Below are 10,980 nucleotides of genomic sequence, written 5' to 3'. Positions count from 1 at the left end.
AAAGACACGGAGAGAGAGAGAGAGAGAGAGAGAGAGAGAGAGAGAGAGAGAGAGAGAGAGAGAGAGAGAGAGAGAGAGAGAGAGAGAGAGAGAGAGAGAGAGAGAGAGCGGAGGCGGGCGGTGTGAGCTCAGATGGAAATAACAAGTGTTCTGCAGAGGTGAGGAAGAGCGCACCCTCAGCTTCTGCAACCTGTCTCACTTTGTGTACGGTGGCCGCGTGGACGTTTATTCATTCAGTACGTGTATAACTGGTCATTGGGCTGGATCTCCTGTTGTCTCTTGTTCATGATAAAGGTTTCCATCTGACACCATTGTTTACTCCTTTAGATGCATTACATCTTCTTGCGACATGGATTTAGTGATACATTACTATTCTGTAAATAAAAAGTCAAAAACATCGTAAAAAAAAGTAAACATCGAATAATTTAAAGTGGCGAGATCCTTTGTTTGTTTTACTTACAGTATACGTGGATTAGATCATGAATAAAAATGTAGTAACCTGTACAATATTCTGTCTGAAATTTGTAATGTATCATCTATCAGAATATTAGGATTATATCACAAAGGGAAAGACTATATTGAAATTATCTATTTTTTAATAGCCTGTTTCTGTAGCGTTTTGGTGACGTTTAGAAAACCGAGTGCAGAAATAACACCTGTAAAGTGTGTTATTACTCCAGTATCGGTGACGGTTGACATAAAGCCACCAGCTGAACAACTTTGATGATAATTTGCATAACAGTCAAATGCACGTGTTTAATATCCTTTTTAGGCAATTAATGTATTGGAGATTATTAACTAATACTTCTTGGAAGTGAGACAAAAACAGGTTGTTGTTCAAACAATCATTGACTGTAGATGACGTGCACCGTGATTTATGGCGCGTGAGTGAGTCACCAGCTGGACTCGCTTCCCTCAGTGAAGCCGGAACCAACGTGACGGTCATGTGATTCCTTCAGGACGCGATTAGCGAGCGCACTGTTTACGTTTCGCTGCGCCCAGTGAGACCAGAGGAATGCGCGCCTTTCTCTCATAATGTACGCTCACAGTTCGGAGAGTTTAATTAAACAGGCGAGGTAAGAACAAAATAAAATAAAAGTGACTTCCTCCGCCGCCTCCTCGGCTCCTTTTCGTGCCTCGCGTCAGCGTTTCCTCTCCGAAGCTAACGAGGCTAAAGCTAGGTCCGCTGTCAAAACCCCACTGCGCTTTGTTTTATTACATAAACTTGTACTGTTTCTGTTCACGTGGTGTTACTTTAATCGTTGCTTATCACCAGTCTGACGGCTCACATGTATTTCCATTATGGCGCCTGGGTTTTGTTTTTTTTCTTAGTAAAGTAATTCACTGTAAATTGTCGTGGGGAAAGTATTGAGTTTAACTGTTGTGTACTGTAAAAAGCTGCACAATTGTGTATTTCTGTTACTTTGCACAACTAAACGACGTCACGTTAAAGGGGTGATTAATGATACGCATTTGATTTAATATTTTCAATAATTAGATGGTGCGATGTTTAAGCAGTATATTATATATTATGTATGTCACAAGGACGATGCAGGAGAAAGTTCCTGCCCACCGCTGTTAGACTTTTTTATAAATCACCTTTGGCCAGATTCTCCTTAAACTGATTCAACTGATCAACATTAATAGATCTTGCTTTGCTTTTGTTGTTTAGCGAGTCACTGTACATACTATATAACGTGACACTTTATATGCACTGACTGCACATATTTTGCATTTTCTTTATTGTTTAATTTTCTAAATTAATACACTCTGTTTTGTTGTATGTATTGAGTATTTTTTTTTATTTCTGATATTTTTTGTATGTCTTTTTATGTCTTCTATGTAACTTGCTGCTACTGTGACAAACTAATTTCCCCTTGGGGATGAATAAAGTATACATCTATCTATTAGATAGATAATACATATTTGCAGAGACATCACCAGCTGTCTGTGTGTGTCCTTTCTAGAGAGATTCAGGAGTCTGAGCTGCAGAAGTTTCAAAGCAGATTGGGGAAGCTGCTGCATGGGAGGGAGCTCGGACACGAGGCCGTCGACTCCCTGCAGAGGCTGCACCTCATACTCTCTGCGACCAAGTACACCAGGACGTAAGAGCTCCACCGACACCATGCACAAGCCCTCATTCCTTTCAATCTACCTAACCCCTCTCCTTCTCTCCCTCCTGCACATTTACTGTCTGTGGTGATCTCACCTGCCTTCAGTCGGCAAGCACAAACTTCAATCTTCTTATTCTCGGGCTCCAAACTCTTTTAAAATTCAGTGTGAGCTTTGATTCGTGAACCCATGTCTGCTGCATGTCTCCTCTCTTTGTTACCGACCAAAGGTTGCCCCCAGAGCTTCACAAGAGAGTTAAAGCCCTCCTCTCCTCGCCTGCGGAGCAGTTTCAGGTGCTGGGCTCAGCTGTGCTCAGAGAGACACTGCCCCCAGCTGGCCAGGAAGTGAACTACAACCAGGAGAACTTCCTTCCACTGAACAGTCATGCTGCGGCCCTGCTGCTCTCACAGGTGTTGTTGTTGTTGTTGTTGTTGTTTTTTCTGCATTTCATCATGTTTATTTAGAAAAATATATGTGATTTTAAGAAGTCTAAATGGTTGGTGGCCAATCAAACAAGACGGTGTTGATTTTGTGAAAATTCTTCAACAAAAACGTTAGTTACAAGAGTAAAAAGTAACATGGGTTGTTTTGGTGTGTACTTTCACGACTAAAATATTTTGGACGAAGTGAAAATGGACACACACACGAACCCTGTCCTTAGATTCAGTACACATTAACGCATGAAGGAGCTCGTGTGGTTTTCAAATGACCCAATCTCTGTCCCGCAAACTTAAACCTCAACAGGCCGGATCCAGGGCTGATCTGTCGTCGCTCTGCGCTCAACTCCTCCGCAGTCTGGAAAGCCGACAGCCGGAGGGGCCAGCGAACTCGCTCATGCACACCCTGCCGATCCTCAACGCCGTTCTCACACACAGCCCAGAGTGCCTCACTGAAGGTAGCAGACTGAGAGTGGGGCAAAGTTCAAATAGAAAGTTAAAAGACAATCGAATCAGTGATCAAGCATCCTTTGTCCTTCCCTCCACCTGACTCACAGATCACGTCACGCTCCTGAGTAAAAGGCTTGTTGATTGGTTGCGTTATGCTAGCATCACTCAGGGAGGCGGCGCTCCCTCAGGAGGGTTCTTCACAGGGCCCAGGTCACGACAGGTGAGCAATCCACTCATATCGTGCCGTAGCTTTCAACCCCTTCACTAATGTAAAAAGTGGAGAATGTAAAGACATTATTTTCTGTTTATTTTTGTATCTGTTTTTTTTTTTTTTTTATCAGCCGATACCGACAGCAGAGCTGGACGGGACGGTGTCGGGCGACTTCTTCACTGTGCTGTGTGTGGGCCAGGGCTTCACCGAGGACCAGTGGATGAACGTCTACTCCTTTTCCATGCTTCGCCATTGGCTCCTCACCTACCACTCTGTTTCCAACGGCAACAACGCAGCTGACACTGGTATGACCTTCCCTCCATTCAAAAAAAAAAAAATATTCAACCATTTTCCTCCCGCTGCTAGAGAGGCTCATTGCTTCATGTCATGGCTACAGAGGACATACAAGGAGCGTCAGTCTCAAAGCATCGTCCACATCCCTCGCCCCCAATGACCTGCTCTGTGTTTTCATCATCTGCAGCAAACAGGCTGCAGCTCAGCCTCTCGCTCTCGCACTCCTTTTCCAATGGTAAGACATGCGAGCTTCGTGGACCTTCCCTGCATGCGCGTGTGCTTCCAACAAGCTGCACGTCGGCTTGAACATCTTTTAACTTTCGAGGCGGCACAGGCCAACTCACGACCCCCGACACGGTCACGACTCACACCTGATCTAACGAGTCGATCCTGATCTGAGACTCCTCAACAACTCTTTCACTGGATTGTGACTCTTCCTTTAATCTCCTGCTGAGTTCCTAATCGTGGCGATGAATGACTAATAAACTGCTCTTACAGTGGCCACATGCGGACCCTCATGCATATTACTCTGCTTAAACACTGCTTGTGGTAAAGTGTGTGTGTGTGTGGAGTTTGATTGTTTGCTCTTGACTCTTCTGTGACTTCCTGGTCTTTAATCTTCATGTGCAATCAATTTATATTAATTCTGGTTGATTAAGGACTTTTTCTATGTTGGGAGATAATTCCAATTGTTCCTCATCTTTCTCTTGTGATACAGCAATAATTAACTGAATCAACCGACTGCCTGTCTTTAAACCTTTCTACTTATCTCTGATCTGAACAGCTTAACGGGGCCCGGGGGGGTTTTGTGTATAACAACAAACAAAGTCTCTGGTTATATTACAAAACTATTCACTAAATCAAGTATTCCTGGTGGCTAAATTGAGAAGTCCCTGTTGATTGAAGTTGTTTTGCTGTAAATCATCATCTGTTGTGATTTCCACTAAAATAAAAAAAACCTTTTGAGTCATCATAATTCCCATTTTCTCCGCTCACATTAGAAACCAGATGTTTGAATCCTCATTTCTCTCAGAAGGTTTTTGATGAGTGACCTCTCACTCCTGATCTCCTCCGCGTTGCAGATGACCGGTCGGAGGTGGACGGATCAGTGGTTTCCATGGTTTCAGCGACCTCCTCCTCCAGCCGGTTGCTGCCTCCAAAGGAGCGTCTGAGGGAGAAGGCCTTCCAGTACTGCCAACGCCTCATCGAGCAGAGCGACCGCAGTGAGTGTGTGGCCGTCAAAGTGTGCTGTGTGTGTGTGTGTGTGGGAGAGAAAAGGAGGCTACAGATGAGGTTGTCTTGTACTCTTCAGTATCATTATGTTTTACTCTGTAGGGGTGGATAGTTGTAATGAATCCTCTTCTTTTCATCTCAGAGGCTCACAAGAAGGCAGATACAGACCTGCAGAAAGCGGTGAGTCTGTGTATTGATTATTAGCACTATTGGAATACACACACACACACACTGGTTTAGTTTCTGGTACAAACTATGCTCCACCTCGGCGTCCCATGCTAATCCATTTCAAACACAGTGTTTTGAGACAAACTGATCTTTACTAATATTAAGGGGGAAAGAAAACATCTCCAATAGTTTTCTGTTTGGTGTATTTTTCTCACTTCCAGTACGTTGCCGATAATAATCCTGAGTTTGAATTGTGTCGCGTCTCTTCTGTGCCAATGATATTACCAATTCACTGCACAGCACTGACTACTGAGTGTGAGATACAGAAACTGTGCATTTTTCTCTTAAAGCCTTATTGGAAAGCAGATTCAATACCGGTGTTTTAATTGCGTCTGTAATGTTTCCTCTCTCAGTGTCTGGTGGAGGCGGTGTGTATCCTCGACTGTGTGTGTGGGGAGGACGCCTCGCTGGTCTACCGGACGTTCCCGTGCATCAAGGCGCTCTTCGGTCGGCTCAGCTCAGACCTGTCGTTCGCCAGAGTCCTGCTGCCCATAGCTCAGTTCTACCTCAACCACGGCGAGTACTGACAGCTGATCACATCCACACACAAGCAGGACAGTTCAGCAGCAACAAAAGCATTTCAAATGTTTTAACAGCGTCCTCGTCTCTATCTAGGCGAGATGGCTGCAGTGGATTGTGAGTGTGTGTGGAAGCTGGTTTTTGGGCGATTCCCTGCTGAGCTGTTCAACAACCAATTCCTGGCACACGAGCTGCTTCGCTTCCTTCGACTGAACCTTGAGAGCCTGCAGCTCCGAGTGCCACAGTACTCCCACTCCTTCCCCAACCTGCTGAAGGTAAAACCTGATGAAAGGTCTCCATACGGAGATGTAGAGATCGTTTTGACTCGACACAAACCTTCTGTGGGCTGGTGAGGAGTTCATGTAGGAATACACAAGCGATCTGCTCTTTCATCCGTCTGTTTCTGTAGTTCTTAGCGTGGGACAGCCCGGCGGTGGTGGATGACTTTGTGGATCTGCTGCCTTCTCTGGTGACAGCTGGAACTGCAGTGGAGCTTCTCCACACTCTGCTGGACCTGCCCTGTCTCTCTGCCACACTGGTCCTGCAAGTCAGGTGCTCCAAAACTCTCTTTGAAAAAAAATGAAAGTCCAAACCACCTAACAGACCGATTTGACTGTGTGTGTGTGTGTGTGTGTGTGTGTGTGTGTGTGTGTGTGTGTGCGCGCGCTGCAGGTCCACTTGTTTGCCCATCTCTGAGCCAGGAGGGCGTGGCCTCCTGTCGCTTGATGCATTTCGAAGCCAATCTCTCCGAGGGCTTTTCCTCTTCCTGCTTCGAGGGGAAGCGGGTTCAGGTAAGTCATAGAAATAAAGAAATATTTTGTTTCTCCATAATATTTATACATATTTAAAATGATTTGCTTGAATCTGGTGTAGATAGCTATGAGATTAGCCAGTGCTGTTTGATTCTCCATAAATGTCGACTGTATTGTAACGGCAGCGTTGAGGTTTTTGATCTGGAAAAGTAAGTGAATCACTTTTCTGTCCTGCTCCACAGGCGACACCATTGACCGCCTGAGCACGCTGCATGAGCTGCTAGCTGAGACTGCTGATTGGCCGAGAGTTGTTCAGTGTGCCCAGACGGTCCCCGTGCTGTTGCACATTTTTTTCAACACAGTCGTTGCGGTGAAGAGATTAAACGTTCAATCAACTTCGACTTTGACTTCTGCGCATTAGCATGCAGGATGTTTAGCTTCAGCTCATAACACCATCTTGTGCATGTGTAGGTAGCTGATGAGAAGCTCTTAGCCCACTTGGTTCAAGTGATGCTGGAGAGAAGCAGCCTCCTCCTCAACGTCCCGAAATACAAAAATGAGATATACAGGTATACCAAAATGTACTCCGTAGAGCTAAAGTGTTGGTCTGCTGTATGTCGTCACCCTGACCTCCTCACTTGCTTCCTCTCTCTCTGTCTGCAGGGTGTTCAGCTGCCACCTGCTGAGGTTGTGCAAGCTCCACCCGTCTCTGGTCGTGGACGAGTCTCACGAGCTGCTGGAGTTCGCTGGAGCCACAGCCAAGGTCTACAGCAAAGAAGAAATCTACACACACGTGGTAATGCTACTGGTGGCTTTAAGGATCACACTTTATCTTTTGTGTATGTTTGTGGATCTTGTTTGAATCTCGAGCTTTTGTCAAATCTCAGCATCCTTTCCTGTGTGTTGAAAAATGGCCCAATACAACAAATAATGTGCAATAAAATTTGACATGAAATGGAAGTTGCTCGGCTTCAGGTTTGGGTGCTGGGAGAGTACCTCTCGGTGTCGTGCGACTCTCGCTGCTCCGTGAGTCTCATCACTTCCTGTTTTGAGACGTTGGAGGCGGTGCTGTTTGAGATCACCTCATCTGCCCCGCCGCCTGGAGCGGACTGCCCCGTCCCAAGAGTGGTCACCTCTCTCATGAGCGCTCTGGCTAAGCTGGCATCGCGATCACACGACCTCATCCCCAGGTGACGGCCGCACGCGTACATTTTAAATATACATACTGTGTATATTTTTCTACTCATACGGGCGCATGTAATGTCACGTAATGGTGCGTTTGCTTCTACTTCAGGGTGTCTCTGTTCCTCTCCAAGCTGAGGACGGTAACCAGAGGCGGGTCAGTCGCCTGGTGCTCGGATGAAGAGGACCTGGTTGCCATAGTAACTCGAGGCGAGGAGTTGTGGTCGCTGCTGAAGGCTCCCGGTGTGGCGCAGAGCGTCCTGACCCCGCCCCCACTCGTCACCACACCCCAGTGGCACAGAGACACCAACGTGGCCATGCCCCTCCGACTGCGGGCCCTCACCAACCTCACACACGCCCAGTGATGCGCACACACACACACACACACAAGCAAACCACACACTGTCATTTTGAATTTGCACATGGAGATTGGACATGAAATGGACATCCTGATGAATCTTGTATGATCTTTACACATTATTTGTGTTAATAAATGACATTATTTGTGTTATTAAATGACATTATTTGAATGAAACTTGATGTGCTGAAACATTTTTGGCAACCACAAAATACACAGACTTCCTAGTGTAATGTGTCTTCTTTAATTCAGTGAAAATACAATTTTACAAAATAGATCATCTGATTTAGAAAGAAAAAGCTCACTTCCTGAGTAAGGGCTCCCTGCTTCTGTAAAAGCAGAAACAACTTAACCACGAGAGGTTTGGGAGAACCTGCGAGTGATCGATACAGTGGCTGAAGAAATATAAAAATGAAGACTGTAAAAAATAAAAAAGCTGTCTAACATGTGTCATAGTCTGAGGATATAAAGGGAATTCTTCTGTTGCTGATAGAAACGTTTTCAAACGTTTTCAAGGGAAATAATACACCGTTAAGACAAAACAACTCTCAATCATCGTCAATCAAAGCATACAGCCGTGACGCAATCGATCAGACATTTCATCTTTTAAATAACATGACAGTGAATTAAGAGACTTGATTCATTTTGTTAGGCAGATTGAAGACAAAGTATAAATCACAAGAGGATCACAAACGGACCACTTCTACTGAGGCCCGTCGTCCTCGACCGTCGCCCTTCAAAGCAGCTCAACCGTTCATTCATATCAGTGCGTCACCCGTCTGATGAAGAGAGACCGTTGGTCTTCCTGCAGGTTGCTTCGTGCCGCCAAAGGCCGCGTTCAAAATGTAATACTGACCTACAACTTACACGAAATTCAACAACTTTAGTTTGACGTTTGTAGTGCGATCCAGCTGCGTGGTACGTGACCACGTGTACGTGAGCAGACGTTTATGAGTGTGAGACACACACATTTAACACTAAAATAGTGATTTATATAATTTACCTTTAAAGGGACAGTGTACAGCGTTTAGGGAGGATGCCGCATCAAGTCAACCTCGGATGAAAACAAGTGGAAGCGAGGGCGCCAACTTTATATTTCCATACTTTGCCACTGTGCAAAATAAAGTGGGAGTAGCACCAATGTGAAGGAATGCCTTTGTGGCGTCTTTTAGCACATCGCTTATGGTTGGAGTATAGAAAGGGTGGAGTCGGCTAACCCAGGCGAGTTCATCAGGTGAAGTCACACACTGTGTGTAGCGTAACTTCTGTGACTGAGATGTTTGATTAACGGAGTAGTTTGACATTTGTAAAGGCGTATTTGCTTTCTGTCTGCTCTATAGTTAGCATGTTGACATGACTCTTAGTTCCACATGTCAGAGTGTTTGGTCCCAGTGGAGGATGTCATGTCACCTGCAGCTGGCGGTCGGATCCTGTCAGCGCCATCGCTCCTCATGAGTCACACAAGTTGTTGTCAAAACACAGTCGTGTGACTCACTTTTCTCAAGTCAGTCCCGTGGTGTGGAACCGCGTGAGGATGATGATGAGGATGATGATGAGGCTCTCAGGTGAGAGCGGCTGGTCACCTCGAGGTCTGCAGCGGCGGCCCGGGTAAGTACAGGTACCTCCAGATGGCGTAATAGTGACAGCATGCTCCTGCCGCCACGAAAAGATGCCAGATGGCGTGGGCGAAGGGGACGAGGCCGTCGCTCTTGAAGAAGGCCGCGCCCACCACATAGAAAGCCCCTCCCACTGCCAGTTCACACACGCCTGCACGCTCCACCTGTAACGGTCCAAACAGTCACACAAGTGACGATGTGGAGTAAAGAATATAAAGGTCAAGCTAATCAAAAAGCACGTTCGAGAAAATGAATCTTTGTTGTTTATTAGGTTACAAACATTTTTACACTCTGCTCTAAAAACACTTTAAAACCTTTTGAGTGTAATAAATACAAAAGGAGAAAACCTCTGGAGGTTGTTTCAGTGTCTGGACTTGCCAAAGGTCTTGGAAGTCTTAACCCAGCAATTTGAAATTGGTAATACTTTGTATTTTACAAGAACACAGACTTTCTTTGTCATAATATAAAAATATCTGCTGTAGAAAATAGTCCCCAACACATGTGTTACTCTCTGTACACCAGTTTCAAAAAGGTTTGGGTCAAAAACATTCAGAGCCCGTCATAAATGATCTCTTTGAGAGAAAAGATCATTATACAATCCTGTGTTTCTGATTTATTTCAGAGTTACGTCTTCAGCAGCAGTGACTGGGCTGGAGGATGAGACTCACAGACATTAAAAGTATTGAGAGGCAGACGTATTTCAGATGTATTGATTTTGGTCTTTTCATGGGATTTGTAGACAATAAAACACATAAAGAATACATGTCATTTTTGTAGTATAATATATTACAATCTCACACCTGGGAGAAAGTAATTTTAAGACGTGCGTGTGCTTTAGTAACTATTTATATATCTGTTTCATACTGACAGTGTTCCAACACAATAGCAGGAAGCCCTGCAGCGGAAGAAAGCCCATTTCTATTGTCTCAGAAGCCGGATTTGTGTTGCACGCTCACCATAGACAGGATGACCAACGCAGGGACGACCCCCATGGCCACGTATCCAAACAGCTCGACCAGCTTGTACCTGCAGGGAGAAAACGGACGGCGTGAAAAACACACAACACCTCCAGTCCTCTGTGTAATCTTCAGCAGCCCGGTGTTTGCTGTAAACACTTGGGATGGCGGCAGTTTGGTCTGGAGTGTGTCGAACCGGGCACCCGGAGAGACACGAAGGCCGGCTGTGTTACCTCTCGTGGAAGAGGAAGACGTACATGGACCCCACGCAAGCCATGACCCATATCAGCCAGCGCATGTGGCAGGCCCAGGGCCCCAGCTCCCTCAGCATCAGCCTGAGGAGGAGACACAGCGGGACGGTCACTATCTGAACGAGGACGCGACCCACACAGGCTGCGCGTTGACCCCGTGACCCACCAGGGAGAGTAGGAGGCCGCGATGAAGAAGTAGATGGCCATCCTGTCGCACATGTGGAACCGACGCTCCACCATCCTGCGCACAGCCAAAGAGAGGGAGAGTTTCTAAATCATGACGAGCAACAGTCTCTCCACATTCATAGGGAAGGGATTGAGTTACATAGGAACTGACGTTTTTTTTGTTTTTCAGTACATGGCAGGCGTCGTGTTTTAGAA

At 45.8% G+C, this 10,980-nt stretch overlaps 2 protein-coding genes across 4 annotated transcripts in view; one reads left to right on the top strand and one right to left on the bottom strand.

Moving 5' to 3' along the window:
* Positions 1-958: 958 nt before the first annotated feature.
* ap5z1 (adaptor related protein complex 5 subunit zeta 1) lies at positions 959-7,944 on the top strand. 3 transcript variants are annotated; one of them, XM_068579021.1, is made up of 18 exons: positions 959-1,076; positions 1,968-2,105; positions 2,342-2,522; positions 2,857-3,007; positions 3,107-3,219; positions 3,341-3,515; positions 3,692-3,739; positions 4,587-4,727; positions 4,880-4,917; positions 5,319-5,481; positions 5,581-5,759; positions 5,894-6,036; positions 6,157-6,275; positions 6,479-6,606; positions 6,708-6,805; positions 6,900-7,032; positions 7,212-7,426; positions 7,531-7,944. In XM_068579021.1, exons 1-18 carry the CDS (start codon positions 1,036-1,038, stop codon positions 7,781-7,783), a joined length of 2,457 nt encoding a protein of 818 aa, XP_068435122.1. In that variant the 5' UTR covers positions 959-1,035; the 3' UTR covers positions 7,784-7,944. The 3 variants fall into 3 exon arrangements, with proteins under 3 accessions (XP_068435122.1, XP_068435120.1, XP_068435123.1); XM_068579019.1 differs by having other exon boundaries at positions 3,608-3,739; XM_068579022.1 differs by lacking the exon at positions 3,692-3,739.
* An 89-nt stretch (positions 7,945-8,033) lies between these two features.
* The window catches only part of mmd2a (monocyte to macrophage differentiation-associated 2a), a 7,879-nt gene continuing 4,932 nt past the window's right edge, over positions 8,034-10,980 (bottom strand). The window contains exons 4-7 of the mRNA XM_068579023.1: positions 10,766-10,840; positions 10,582-10,683; positions 10,349-10,418; positions 8,034-9,556 (exon numbers count right to left, since the gene is read on the bottom strand). Coding sequence (XP_068435124.1) covers positions 9,356-9,556; positions 10,349-10,418; positions 10,582-10,683; positions 10,766-10,840 — 448 coding nt within the window. The 3' untranslated portion in view covers positions 8,034-9,355. The remainder of the gene's footprint in view (positions 9,557-10,348; positions 10,419-10,581; positions 10,684-10,765; positions 10,841-10,980) is intronic.

The sequence above is a fragment of the Clinocottus analis genome, unplaced genomic scaffold (genome assembly GCF_023055335.1).
Source record: "Clinocottus analis isolate CAN_PGR_092001 unplaced genomic scaffold, fCliAna1.0.p SCAF_16, whole genome shotgun sequence".
NCBI classification, from domain to species: domain Eukaryota; kingdom Metazoa; phylum Chordata; class Actinopteri; order Perciformes; family Cottidae; genus Clinocottus; species Clinocottus analis.
Note: the sequence above shows the minus strand (reverse complement) of the source record. Positions and strands in the feature narration are given on the sequence as shown.

Bases quoted from the DNA above. Each gene is read 5' to 3' on its own strand.
- ap5z1 (XM_068579019.1), top strand. From the start codon at position 1,036: ATGTACGCTCACAGTTCGGAGAGTTTAATTAAACAGGCGAG. The intron at 4,728-4,879 runs GTGAGTGTGTGG...TTTTCATCTCAG, and splicing joins CATCGAGCAGAGCGACCGCA to AGGCTCACAAGAAGGCAGAT. The intron at 7,427-7,530 runs GTGACGGCCGCA...CTTCTACTTCAG, and splicing joins TCACACGACCTCATCCCCAG to GGTGTCTCTGTTCCTCTCCA.